Source organism: Ascaphus truei, chromosome 4 (assembly GCF_040206685.1).
Source record: "Ascaphus truei isolate aAscTru1 chromosome 4, aAscTru1.hap1, whole genome shotgun sequence".
NCBI lineage: Eukaryota > Metazoa > Chordata > Amphibia > Anura > Ascaphidae > Ascaphus > Ascaphus truei.
This window is the reverse complement of record NC_134486.1, coordinates 230,725,253-230,740,326: the sequence shown is the minus strand read 5'-3', so window position 1 is coordinate 230,740,326 and position 15,074 is coordinate 230,725,253. Positions and strand designations below refer to the sequence as shown.

General features: G+C 43.4%; 1 protein-coding gene across 14 annotated transcripts in view; it reads right to left on the bottom strand.

Annotated features, from left to right (window-relative positions):
* The window catches only part of ARID1B (AT-rich interaction domain 1B), a 398,185-nt gene that overhangs the window by 102,066 nt on the left and 281,045 nt on the right, over positions 1–15,074 (bottom strand). For all 14 annotated transcript variants that reach the window (XM_075596966.1, XM_075596968.1, XM_075596967.1 and 11 more), the window contains one exon: positions 7,288–7,534. In XM_075596966.1, coding sequence (XP_075453081.1) covers positions 7,288–7,534 — 247 coding nt within the window. The remainder of the gene's footprint in view (positions 1–7,287; positions 7,535–15,074) is intronic.

Genomic DNA, 15,074 nt, shown 5'->3' with positions numbered 1-15,074 from the left:
CCCCACAGTGTCTGTGTCTAACAGGATTTATACTGTTAGGGCCACAGAAAAGATGATAGCCAGGGGACTAGGCTACAAGTGCTAAACATTTTTTTAAAGCACACCAATTTTTGTGTTTGACATGTAACACACAAAAATTATTTACCCAGAAAACCCTCTGCGGTGGCAATCCCAGTGCCTCCAAATACACAGAATAGATCCAACCATTTGTATGAATGGCCCTGTATAGTACAGAGAAGGAGCTCACGTGTATGGGGACGCTGAAGACATATTCCATACCGCTTTTTGCTGCAGTTGCTCAAGGTCACACTGTACATAAAATGCTTCATCAGGATCAATGGTTCATAAGGAAGTGATTATGTGATGGTAAATGCACCTCTCTGAAGCCTCAGTTCAACCCCCAATTTGAAAGCTTGTAAAAGCCAAGAGCTGCTACCACAGCTGAGGTGCAAATTGGGTCTCTTGGAGGAAAGGTGTTAAGTGACCCTCTGCTTGAATTGTAACTAAAATCTGATTAAAAATACATGGAGCAAAGCTATTTCAAGCAACATGCCGCTTGCCAAGTAAGCCATGCAATACCAGGGACCGACTTATTTCCATGTTCTTTAAGTGTATATCATTCAAACACAACCTCAAAACTGCTCAATGGAAAGGATATTAAAATGGATAATATGGCTGTCCCCATCACAGAGAGAGGTAGCGTTTCAATTTCCATCCATGTAAGTTGTGAAACCTCTAGGGCAGTGTTCTTCAACAGGGGTCCCTAGGAACTCTTGGGTTCCCCAGGCGTCCCTAAAGGGTTCCCTGCAATTTTCAGGTCATTTGAAAATGGTACCAACTACAGAAAAATGTACAATGCATCTGATGTCAGACGCGCTATTACAGAGGGTTGGGGTTCCTTACAATGCAACTGATCTCAGACGCGCTATTAGAGAGGATCGGGGTCCCTTACAATGCATCTGTTCTCAGACGCGCTATTAGAGAGGATCGGGGTTCCTTACAATGCATCTGTTCTCAGACGCGCTATTTGAGAGGGTCGGGGTCCCTTACAATGCATCTGATCTCAGACGCGCTATTAGAGAGGGTTGGGGTTCCACAGATTTTAAAATAGAATGATAGGGTTCCTTAACCAAAAAAAGTTGCAAACCACTGCCCTAGGGGGCTAACATTAGAGACCTTCATAGTTTGAATGATAAGAGTGTACTTCAACAAGAGACTGGTGTCCGTACAATTCCATACAGTATGTGCATTATTTTTATTTATTTTTTTACCCTTTGCTCAAGGAGACGACTTCACACAGAGGGGTGCGGCCATTTTTTAAGTATTATTTTTCTTTAACACAAAGCATGTTTTGGACAGTGATGAGCATTGAGATGCCCTTGTGCTGCTCAGCATAATGCGAAGACGAAAAAACTTGAATGGGCAGCTACTTTAATAAACCAGAAAGAGATATTTATTGGGGCTGACTTGAAGGGTCAGAAGGTCTACCAACTGTGCTTTAAAGGGTTACGGAACAATGCAATGTACCTGGCTGCAATTTTATTCAACACGTAGATCAAAAACCTGGTCTGGAAATATTCCACAGCCAAGCAAGAGCGAGGGAAAGACGGAGGAGAAGACAGATGTTTCCTGGCTGCTCGGCTAAGAGTTTGACAAATCAATAATCACTTAAAAAACAATAATAATGCATCCCTGTAAAAGAGTTAGTTGAAATATTGTCGAAGGTTCGGTACAGTGTGGTAGCTATATGAGAAATAGGAATAATAATACAATTCAGTCAAACCTGCCTTTCACTAGCTGTGGCATGGCTGGTCCCTTTGGCAGTGAAGGGGTTAAACCGCACAATTGGCATACACCCCTATGTTACCAGGTGATTCTGCAGTGCATGTGGTAGGCTTCTCTGTCAATGTAAGGGTTTAAAGGTACAAGCAACGTGCAAACACAACCAACTTCTAGTGCGCAACCACCTTTAAAAAAAACAAGGATGATTTGAAGCTTCCCAATGCCCCCTCTCAGCATTCTCTCTGTGACCTTGTGGCCCTGCTTAATATTTAAAGGGCGCTGCACTGCTGAGGCATGGCAATGCATGTTGGAAAGAGCTGACGGACGACTTTGGCCAATAAAGAGAAAATAAAGGAATAAATGAAGCCGTTTGCCTTATTTACATTTTTGCTTTGTTAGTAAACTGGTACGATTTGGCACGGGAAGCAAGACAAATGAAATTAGCATTCGCTACACAGTCTGGCAGCAGCCGTGCATTTTGATGATGTGCTGCGTCAGCTCTCGCCGCTGGTTAAGGTGGAATTAGTCACAGTACAAAAACCTACATCTGATTTACAGGTGGATCAAATCTTTTGTGCTACTTTAGCAAATAGTGTTGACTAACTATACACCAGCAGGTTGCTGTAATAATAATGTATGTCCTGTTAATCCCCCTCTATAAAAACGTGGCGAAATGAAGTTCCAAAAAGCGGTACAATAGAGAAATGTCCGGTCTCGTAAAAAGATATATACAGGAGGGCCCCGGGTATACGGCGGGTTCCGTTCCAGGGGCCCGCCGTATAGTGAAAATCGCCAGAAAGCGGATCCGGCGATTTTCGGGTCTATGCATGCGCAAACCGGCATTTTCACCGTTCTGCGCATGCGCGACCTACGGTCTGCGTGCGCAAATTACGGTCTGCGCATGCGTGCCGGGTGCAACAGCCCGTTCTGTGCATTTTACGATCTAACGGCGAGAAGCGGGGCCCTGCTGTATATACATGAACATTCTAGATTATACAAATAATTCTGAGCAATTCCCCCCCCTTAAATCTAAAATGAAGTCATAACATAACCTGATCGCTCAGACTGGGCTGATATATTTCTTGCTTTAAGCAATACATCTGTTTGTCTTAAGTGAACGGCAGCGGCCATTTTAACCTTCCAGGGAGGCCGGTTCTCAGACGCTGATATCTCCAACATTCAACTCCAGAATTTAAACAAGGTTAGAATTGCTAAAACAGCAGCAACATGACTTTACAATGGTACAAAGAAGAGAGATTTATTTTTTTAATGGTGAGTAGAGCACAGAGCAGCCAACGTTTTGCCCATACAAATAGATAATGCTGTAGTTCTCCTACTCGTGCTAGGTGGAAATTCCAAGCACTTCCTATGAAAGTCCCTTACCCCAAGGGAGCTCAACTCTAGTCCTCTAGGCCCCCCAACAGATCAGGTTTTCAGGATAACCCAGCTTCAGCACAGCTGGCTCAGTTAAAGACTGAGCCTCTGGAATGAGCCACCTGTGCTGAAGCAGGAACTGATTGAGCCATCTCTGCTGAAGCAGGGACTGATTGAACCGCCTGTGCTGAGACAGGGATATCCTGAAAACCTGACCTGTTGGGTGGGGGGGGGGGGGTAGGTGGAGGCGGTTTTCAGAGGATTGTTTCAGGGATTCTTTCTAAAGCTTTTTTTTGTGATTAATAAATGTTGTGCAAGAGAATACTGCCTGAAGTGCTTTTTTAAGTATTTGGGGGAACATGCTAAAGGCCATAAGTAATCCAGGGATCAAAATTTGAAGACCTCTGAATACTTCTGACCTTCCATAAAACCTTCATCTTATTGTACCAATAACTGCTTCATTAAACCACAACACGCTCAGCAGTGCACTATCATCATGTGACATCCCAATACCTGGCAAAAGCTTGGGAATGTGATACAGATCAAGTCCAAGCTCAGCTGCTGTACATAATGACTTGTATAAACATATCCTACTAGGAAATATAAAGTGAGCTATATGTCTCATTTGTAAGCATGTCTTGGGTGTGAGAACTACTCTCCAGATGAATATAATGGTGATCAAGTGGTCTTGATGGCTTCATTTGATTTGACTAATTGCCCAATAATGTGTACGGTAATTAGCTTTTAAGCATTCTTACCTTGTTGTCTGATGACATGGCAAACAGTAGTATCTGGAATCAGGAAATTACTACCATGTGACATCCATAAGGTCCACATTTGGGTAAGAGCTCACTACTCCATAAGAGTTTACTGAATAAAAGAGAACTAATGTTTCAGACCTAAAAGCCGTGGTAACAAGATCACATTCCATGTTAGAGTTCTAATGACATCACAAAGACTAGCAAAGCTTACACGCTTTGATGCCTCTTGCTATCAAGATAAGAATTCCAAACTCAAAAATGACATGCACTTCTCACACACCAGTTAGAAACCACATCAAGAAGCGTAACAAATCAAGAATAATCAACGTCATGAAATGCACTGTGATCGGGGTCAGAATTGCCTCACTCAAAGCCTACGCTGGGAAATATCTGAGACAAAAAAAATACATCTTAGTCTTGTGGATCCCATATTCGATTTAGTAGTGTCCTATACACCTATAGTTGTAAAAAGGATTTGTCATTGGCTGACTCTCTAGCTTAAGTATATAATCAAAAAAGTAGCAGCACTCCAACACGAAATGAAAGTGCTCAAATGCCTATAATATACTAATTAGTGTAAACTTGCACTATGCCAACCTTTCAGTCTGATCACTGAGGATCGTTATCAGGACCGGCAGGTTCCTAAGTGGTACGAGCACCCATTTTCTTCATTCTCTTGCAATGGTTTTTTTTTTAAATAACGTATAGCAGGTTCCATCAAAAATTGCATTGGATTAATGATGCTCTATCTTAACATTGCCACGTAGGAAACAGTCAGCGGACTATTACACAGAATTTGCACTGCAATTGACTACTCTATTGGTCCCCTATTCAATGTGCTATTAAATTGTCTTCCCCGTGCTGCTTATGAGGATTCAAGCTTCATTTATTTGATGGCGGATTAAATCTTTCCGAGCAAGGGGAAGATGGCTTAAAAATATTGTGAATAGGGCCACAAAGTGAGAATGAGAGAGGATAGTAGTAGGTTTGCAAAGATGTCATCAGTATACCATGAAATATTGATGCAAAAATTCCCGTAAGGCCTCTTCACAAGAGATATTTCTAGTATTTTAATATAAAATATAACTGGATTTACGCCTATGTGAGGTAAGTCTACTGTAGAATACAAAAGACTGATTATCATGTCATAACGTTTATAGTTATGTGAGTTTTCAGGAGCCAATCTTGAACCTTCACTGAATGTCACTTCCTGTAAAAAAAGCTGGAATGGTGTCCCAAGCAACGGGTTGTCACAGATCACTTAATGCCCTGGTGGGGGGGGAACACTAGGGCCATCTTAACCGCATTATAGGCCCCCGGGCAAAGCAGTGCACTGGGCCCTGCCAACTCTCTGCTACAAGTCGTAATTTTTCACCTTCTACCGAGTTAGCGGTAGATTTGAATGTTAAATTCTGGTCTGTGCATAGATTAGCATGGGGCCCCCATGCTCGTGGGGCCCCCGGGCAACTGCCCAGCGTGCCCATGCGTTAAGACGGCACTGGGGAACACATGCTTAGTAAGGCCCCAAACTGCACCTACATGTGTGCAGACAGCATGGGTGGTACTGCTGCCAATCACTGCAGGAGCTTCCAAAGTCACCACCCCCCCACAATGCCTTACTTCTGTGGATGCAAAGCATTGTGGGAAGCAACTTTAGAAGCTCCTGCTGTAATTGCCAGCTATACCACCCACGCTAAGGTGCAGTTTGGCACCTAAGGCTGGGGCCATGGTAAAAAATACAGCGCTGAGTCGCGTTGACGCTCATGCTCTCCTGCTCAAGCAGGAGCTTTTTTGTGTCCTGGCCTAAGCATCAGCGAGCGCACTTTGAGGCGGGGCTAGCAACGCCATGTCACGGCGCCGACGTCACGGAGTACTATTGGCTTTTGCCAGTCACGTGACCGGCCCTCCGCTTCCCTCAGCGCGAAAAATTAAATGAATCTGTCGGCTGCAATTACACACGCCTCCGCACGCCTGCGGAAGCGTCTACCAAAGCCCCACACATGCCGGATGCAGGAGGTAAGTTTCCTGGCACAGCGCTGTATTTTTTACCATGGCCCCGGCCTAAGTGCGCAGTCCCCACACTGGCTCAGAAACTCCCTCTACTGCCAGCGATCCCCCATTACATATTTTTGAGGGCGAACACCTTGGAGACCCCTCACGAACCCCTGAGGATTACCTGTTCAGAATCACCGCACTAGAATAAAAGCTAAGGAAGCAGTAACGGTGCCTTACCCGGCTTCCCACTACATTGCATAAGTGCCTTTGAAAGGAGCTGCCACAATTACTATTATACATTAGAAGAGCCTGAACAGAGTTTAAGTGCAGATACATCTCTTCACAGTACCCTTCCAAAACCACTTACTAAATACCATTACAGCCATAGGGCCAGTATATCTGCGGAAGAAAAACAATCAGATTTAACCCATGAAACAATTTTTAAACAGGGATTCAATGGTTTTCCTGTTTACTATCACGACAATAGATTTCTTTAAAAAAGCAAGAAAAAAAAAAGATTAATGGCTGGACTTCCAGAGCTGTTTGTAGCAAGCTAAGGTTTGTCTCATAGGGCCTGTAAGGCTTTGCAGACTGTAAACCTTACCCCATTATCCATGTATAAAAGCATCACACATGCAGAGAGACAGAAGTGTGACTGTAGTAATCAACAAGACCTTATTTTTTTCACGTCGCACCTTCAGCAAAAAAAAAAAATACTGCTCTTTTCACCCCGAAGCGTTTGTATATTGGCACAGCGTGGAAATATTTACACGGGGTCAAATAAGAAACCCTGTTTCTCTTTGGCATAGTGAAAACAGCTGCTGAAATCACTGTACAAAGAATGACTGGGGAAAGAAGCACGAATCCCAAATGGAAACATGTTCCAGCAAATAAAAGGTAGTGCCCAAGTTTAATAGTTAAAAAGAAACTTGATAAAATCTTTTTACGCTGTCTGCAGTAATTTTCAGTTCTTTAGCATGGTACTTTTGCCAGTGAAGAATAACTAACACAACAAACTAGGCTAAGACATTCCTACGGTTTCAGCTACATTTCCTCCCTTCTGTATAAACAATGAACAGTGTAACTTAGGTCCCACGGTCAGGGATGTACTTTCCTTTTGTCTGACGTTGTTGCACTTGTATTATAATTCCCTGTACTGGGTTTTTCTCTCTCTTTTGAAAAGCACTGAGCACACTGTTTGCGCTATATAAAAAATATATATACACACATATTCAATGTCTATAATTAGGACGAAAAACAAACTACAGAATGATGTATTCTTCAGTTATATGTGTTGGATTGCTTTAAAAACAATATTTGCAGGGAAACTCCTTGAAGTGATCAAGCCCTTTGCATCAGCACACAGTGCACTCACCGGGGATGCTTGCAGGAGATATTGGCCCCGATCGTGACTGGTTGCTTCCAACAGGGGAGCCCACGGGGGATGGTGATGGACCCCCACCCTGGATGCTTGGGAGATGTGGCGAGGCATGGGGTGAGAAGGGTGACTGCGCGGGATTGCTCTGCTCCCCCTGGCTGCTGGTGGAACCCGAGGCGCTCACAGCAGAGCTCAGCGTCGCTTCCGTTCCAGTCGGCAAGTCGTCAATGGAGCCAGATAAATCCTGAGGGAGGGACAAGAGAGAGGTTTGCAAAAGGGTTACAAGTGCAAGAGAGAGGGAACCTGCTGGGCAACAAAAAACATGGCGCCCAACTGGTAACTATTCAATGAACATTAGCAGAACTTGTAACTATTCAGAGCAGTGACCAAACAGGGGACGCTAGAACAGGGAACTGAAAACCCAATACTGGAGATAGAAGCCGAGCGTTGCATTATTGTGTGTGTGTGGGGGTACACTAAAAAAGCTTACATCAAATTAAAAACACCACGTGCTTATTAATGCCTTCTGATTCACCAAAATAATGCAACATTATCAATCAAAGAAGGTAACCTGAAAGAAAAGGTCAGGCAATGAATATGTGGAGTTAAAGGGAGAACAAACAAACAACAACACTGTGCCAGTTATGGCACAAAATCCGGTATAAACAATGATAACCTACACCTTGTTCAGCTCCAACAAAGAGAGATTCAGTCTGAAGAGACTCGGAGAGCACATGCACCCGTCCCCTTGTTCAGTGCTGCTCAACTCTGGTCCTCAAAAAAACCCAAAAGGTCTGGTTTCCAGGATATCCCAGTTTCAGTTTAAACCAGAGACAGCACATAAAACACAGACAAAGCTCAGTTTTAGCACATCCAGTGAAAATCATACACGGTACAGTGCCTAAATATATATGTATCCCAGTTTCAGCACAGGTGGCTCAATCCCAGTCCATGCTTCAGCACAGGCCTTTAACTGTGCCTCTGATTGAACCACCTGTGCTGAAGCTGGGATATCCTTAAAACCTGACCTGTTGGGGGGCTTGAGGGCTGAAGTTGAGCACCCCTGCCCTAGTTGGTAATCTGACACAGAGGGGGTGTGCCCCATCTACATTATCCTGGGGTCGGAAGAAACAAGAAAAACAATGTTTGCAAAAAATGAATGAGAACCCCCCCCCCCCCCAAAAAAAAAATTGTAGTAAAATCTATACAAAGTACTGTATTTGAAATCATTTCACTAACTAGATATCAGTCAAGTAGTTGAAAAGCACTTGGGTCCCACGTGAGACTGAACCCTTCAATGCAGGATTAGCGCGGTCAAGAACTTCCAGTTTATAGATTAAAGCAAACTTTAGAAATGATAATGACGCCCCCTCAATGTGTTGTGCTTGTCTGTGGGAGGAGGGCTTGGGACGAGCGCAGGGGATAAAAAGAAAAGTGCTGTAATGTTACAGTACGTTTTATTCCGGTGGCTTTACAAATCCTCGCTCTGTTAATCCCCTGGGGACGTGTGCTAGAGTGACTGACGGGTCCCATGAATTTCCTCAAGTTCATGCGATCCAGGGATTTCCTCTGGCAAACCTGATGTAACTCATTCATAAAAAGCAAGGGAGGTCACGTGAAGCCACAGTGTGTAAGGCCTCAAATATATTAACAGAGGAGAGAGGAGGGGGGGCTGAGGGCGGGCTGCAGGCAGGCTCCAGTTCCACAGCATGGCTTGACCTGGGGTAACCTTTCAAATGTGATTATTCACACAGGGAGAGAGGGGATTTCCTTGAAGGAGATTTACCATGGTGAACACACACAGCGCCAAATAACCTGACAATGCAGGATGAATAAAAGATGTCGTGCGCTCCCCCCTCCCAGAAAAACCAACAAGGCATGCGAGAAACTGATTTCTTCCAAGTGTAAACTGAGCAAACATCACAAGTACAACGCCGGATGCCACTGGCGGCAAAGGATGCTTACAATATTGCTCTAGGCTGGGCTGAATATGCGTTCATTTAACAGTTTTGATAAATTGCCAATGGTTTTGCTCAGCCTGGCAGCTTTTGACTCGGTTTTTATTACCACAATATTACTCATGAGCCATTGTCGCCAGCGGGGCCGGAATATTATTGAACAGAATAATGTGAAGTGATACCAATTTAGCTAGCTATAAAACACGATTAAATCTAATTTTACAATGCCTGCCCGTTATAATTACATCATGCCCATACTGTTTAATTAGACCGTGCCTACACCTTACAATTATGCCATAGGTATAGATTCCCAGTAACACACACAATACAAATCCGATTTCGGCTTGCTATGGGTGAATGGAAGTGCTTAGCAACACATTTCTTGGTAGTGAAGGGGTTACAGTAGGATTAGTTCAATACACACACATTATGAAGCCAATGCATAACAAAAAATGCTTAATGCAATAATAAATGCTGGGATATTTGTTGTTATATTTTGGAAACCATGGATATGATGCATAGCCCACAAAAGTGTATATTAATTCCAATCAAACGACGGTCACCAAGCGCGCGCGCGCATGCGCACACACACACACACACACACACACACATACACAATGCATAATGTGATAAAAAATACAGTGAAAAACGTATATCTGAGAATGTCTACATGCAATGTCATATTATGTTCCAAGTGGCACTAAAAGAACAATGTGTCAAAGCTAAAGCAGCTCTGTGCAATGGAGAGACAAAGCAGGGTGGTGGAAAATCACATCAGCCCAAATTTGCCATTGAAAGTGTAATGTTGAAGAAAAAAGTGCTTAAATAATACGATGACTGTAGCTATACCAATATAGTACAAAAATGAACGTATTATACGCCTCTGGCATCTACCAGACACGCAATGTGTGTAATTGATAACAATTTTCGGACCTGCATTTTATGACCCAAAGGCTATGGCTAATTTCATACGAGTTGCTTAGGCAACTAAGTGCAGTTTTTCACGCTGTAACTCACTTGCAAGGCTTGCAAAATGTTGAAATATAATCATTTAGAATTCTTTAAATGGATCTAAAATCACATTGCAATAAGTAATGCGGTCCTTCCACTTCTATTTTCGGAACTGGCTCCTTTGCAGGACTAGTTGAAGAGCCCTGACGTAAACTGTTCTTCCTAACGGACCAGAACGAGACTATTCAGTTTGCATGAACTCACTATTCGGGACTGAGACACATGTTCTCCTCCACGGTCTTATCTACAGTACATTCCCGTGCGCCTCCAAACACAGGCCAATTTGTCATGTACGAAAAACTACTAGCACAGCAAGATATGGTGTTGCTGAAAAAACAATTCCTCTCCGCAATGTAATATTTACGTATGTAAATTAGATGGATAATATCACACAGGCATACATGCTTACACACACTTGTAAACAGCCAGTTGGAGTTTTAATGGCAGCCGTTCTGAGCATCTAGCTTGGTTAACTAAGACACTCTGCAATTAATACCACTCAGGAGGACAATTTTGTCAGCAGGGCACCAGCTCATTCTTCCTTTACAAGTACAATCAAATGAGAGAGAGAGGAGAGAGGAGAGAGAGAGACCTAACTAGGCCTCATACTTACGAAGGCACCTTCAAGCAACACTGAGCCTGCTTTTCCCACTGGAGAAATGTCAGGTGAGCTGATTGTAAGGGAAATTGTGAAGCGCAATAGGTTTTTCATCACCGCTGCTACAAGACAAAATCCCGATTTCAAAATCTAGAGACTGCCTAGGGCACCTGCACAAAGATGTGGGTACTCAAGGCATGGGGACTGGGAGGATGAAGTTACTTGATCAAGGTCACACGTGGGACCCAAAATGATCACCTCTGCCTTAACTCTTTGACTGCCAGAGCAACCAGCTGCACACTGCAAACCAGTGCATCACAGGTTCCTTACATGGCTATAGCAGCAATCCTTTGTAACCGTTTAAAAGCTGGGTGGGGGCAGGGGGGCGCCCCAATTAAAAACCACATGAGCCGGTCTCTGCTGATATTGCTCTTTAGCAACGGAATCCCTAGTAGGGTTAACAGGCTGTGGGATACATCACTGCTGGCAAGACAATGAATGCTGCTTACATTCGGAGACTGCTACAGTATGCAAAGTGCATACGTTCGATCTGAGCATTAGAATCATAACATCCCTAATATTTCAGATTTGATAAAAAGTGAACATTTAAAGCAGCAATAATACTCTCCCCCCCTTTTTTCCTCAGCAGCTACAATGTATCGTTAGGATGAGATTATACAGCCTGTGATTGCACTCTCGCGCAACAACCTCAAATTGGCTAATGCCTATGAGGCCGCTCCGTGTGCACACACAACAGGGGGCACTGGCGCGACAGATTTGAAGAGACAAAGAAATGTGTCTTTTCACGCGTTGTCACGTCAGCTGGTTCAGCCAATGAGGGCAACCCAGATTCGTGACGCGTCCGCCACGCCCCCGTATCGCCACCAGCACTATGAGCAGGGATTGCTTTTGCTCCAACCGCGCAGCAAGCTAAGAGCTCGCAATCTCACAAACAAGCGGAGTGTATGAGCTGTGCCTTAGATCACAAAGGTACCAGTATCTATTGTTACAGCTTGCAGCTCAAACAGCTGGGAACATTGGCAACAAATTATCACAAACAGGAAAGTGTTGCAAAGATATTGCACTGCTGGGGAGGTTGGCTAAACCTGCTTTAGAAATCTAAGAGATTTAAAACTCATTAAAAATGGCATTAAGTGAAAAAAGCAAAACAATTAAAAAATAAACTATCACTATTATCGAATACTATGGAATTGATAAAAAAATAAAAAAAACACATACGATTTCACATGCTTTGGTGCTTTAACTTTACCCTGTGAATTAAAAACATGGTAGTAATGGACTACATAAAATACTGGGTGGTTATGCTCCGTCAGATCACCCAGCTGAAGTAAAATAAAAAAAAAAAAGGGGGGGGGGGGGGCAGGGGAAGAATACCCAGAAAAGAGACGGCTACTATAATTCAATGCTTTACGCAGGATTCAAAATAGCTAATTGCTGCATTAAAGTACTCAAGTGTGAATAACAATTTTAGGAAAGCTTTAGTGCTCTCAAACATTGTTTTTTTTTGCGTTGTTTATGTTATCTCCAAATGAACCACCTCATAAAAACAAAAAAACAAAACAGGAAGTATTTTTGGCCCAGATTGCCACTGTGCAAATGACACTGCTGTATTACTAAACAGATTTGCGAACAGATGCAAAATGTTCATCCCAGTCCTTAATGGAATGGGTAAAGTGACACAATAAAATAAAAAAAATAAAAACGACAAAAAAAAAAAAACTGGCAGTGGTGCAAAGCAAAAAAATGCTAAATAGAATATGTTTAACAGCATTAGCTCATTCACTGGCGGATTATAGCCGAAATCACAAACCCAGCGCTGTTTGGCAGTCTCCATGCACGAGTGCCCTGGGACTAAACTGGCGTGAGCGCTGAATCAGGTCACCGTCAGAGTCAAGAGAACAGGTCTTTTCAAATGAAAGCTGAAGCTAATGATAAGCCTTGTGAAGATTAATAAACAAGCACTAATAGCCATTGCTATTCACTGGATGTTGGTTCAAAGGAGAACACTGGGATTCTGGAACCACCTCTTTGATTCTATTTTTTCCACCCAGCTTGCTTCTTGACGCTTGGCCTAATAAAATCATTAGATGAATGAATGATTAATCTTGCATTTAGTGTCAAATGCGTGGCTTTCAAGTGTTTGTCTCACTATATCTGAGGGAAACGACAAATTATAGTTAGCACTTTGTGGCAGAACTCATTTTGCATGCCAATGTCCCTTTGCACAGCACTGCTCGCACTACCAGTACTCAACAATACATGATTATGTTTATAGAATAACTGAACATTTTTTTTATGTTTGCAATAACCATAGCTTTGCTTCTTAAAGCGCCAATCCATGCCGTTTTTTCTTCTTCATTTTTTTTACATTGGATTGAACCAGGGAGCTGAACCCTGTTAATTTCAGCTCCGGGGACCCCTGCTTCTGGCGATACTTACCCCAGTATGGCTTGGCTGCCAGAGTTCATGTAATGTTGGTGTTTCAAAGCTGCCGTGCCCTGTGGGCCAATAGGAAGCAGTGTCGTCATCAGGTCCGGCTTCCTATTGGTCCGTGTGATCTGGGAGCTTTAAACCTACACCGGAACAGCTACCGGCTCCCCCTAAGTAAGTATCACAGGAAGCAGCAGGTCCCCGGAGCGGAAATTAATTGAAGACCCCCTGCTTCAATCCTGTGTTAACATTTTTAAACGCAGCAGTCCAAGCTGGGGGTTATTTTTTAATTTATCTTTTTCATGTATTTTTTCCTTTAATATGTGCATCAGTACAAGGATAAGTAATTTGCTGATCGATCCGTTCTCCTGTGATTGATCGGAGAAGATTCGGCTCAGGGGTTCACTAAATGGCTGTCAGTGCAGTAGAAGAGGACCAAAGATGCAAAGTTTTGTGGGGAAGATCATGTGACCAGGCAGTTACAAGATACAATTGGTGCACTGCTAGAGAGAGGGCAGGGCTCAAAATGGGGTGTGCCAGAACCTGTTGCAAAAGAGGAATGGGATGTCACTTTGTAAATGGTTGTTATTGAAACAAAAAATGCTTGTTACATTATAATACATTAAAAATGTCTATCAGAGTGATTTAAAAAAAATGCTACAAGTATTTTCTCACAGTAGAGAACTGATTTAAAAAATAAAAAAAAAACACATGTAGAATGGTCTTGGTCTTCAACTTTAAAACGATTGAAGAGTAGAGCATAGGTGCACTGCTACCGGAAGAAATCCTGAAGAAACAAATATCACGGGCAAACTCCAAAAATAAAACTGAGGGTGTTTAATGCATAAACTCACAGGGAGATGACCATGACCAACGCGTTTCATCCCGTGGGACTTAGATAAAGCCCGTGATATTTGTTTCTTCAGGATTTCTTCCGGTAGCAGTGCACCTTTGCTCTACTCTTCAATTGTTGCTTCTACACTTCAGGATTGCACGCAGTGGAACCACTATCCATTATTGGCTCTCTGGACTTCAGTATACCCCCAAGGGCACGTAATGGGCAATAGCCCTTATACTACTACCTTTGATCCTGTATTGGGGATGTTTATATTTTAAGAGGGGTGTGCATTTTTGACCACTTCTGCGGTAGTCGGGCTGACTGACCACTAGGTCTTTATTTTGCCCCCCCTTAAATCTATATTACCTATATGATCTTATGGATAAATCATAGTGTTCCTATCTTCAATTATCTTCTCAACTACAAAAGATGATTTTGTGTACACACTGATATTGAGCGTCATTATCTACACTACTCCTCTTCAACTTTAACACGGCATGAATTGCTGCTTTAAGGCACAGATGCTCACGGAAACACCCAATGAAGTGATCTGCGGCCTGTTTACTGTGTATCTATTTATAAAGCTGATACATCGTAACTTTTAGGGATGTTTCTGAAACCTTAAACAACATTGCAAATCGGTTCCCTCTCAAAAGAAGAATACTATTACTTACTACTGTACCTTTAATGCAGGCCTGCACAACACGCAGTCCGCGGCAGCGGCTTTCCCCCTCCTCCTCCTCCTCCCTCCCCCGAGTCCGCTCTCCCTCCCCCGAGTCCGCTCTCCCTATCCGCCACCCCCGAGTCGAGCGAGCCAGCCGAGCCGAGCCCAGCCCGCTCTCAAGACTGCGCGCTCTAGCAGTGCAGCAGTTCCGGTGCCCGTCGCTTGCGAGCGCGCGCAGTCCTGCCTGCTCTCCGTCGTGATCTG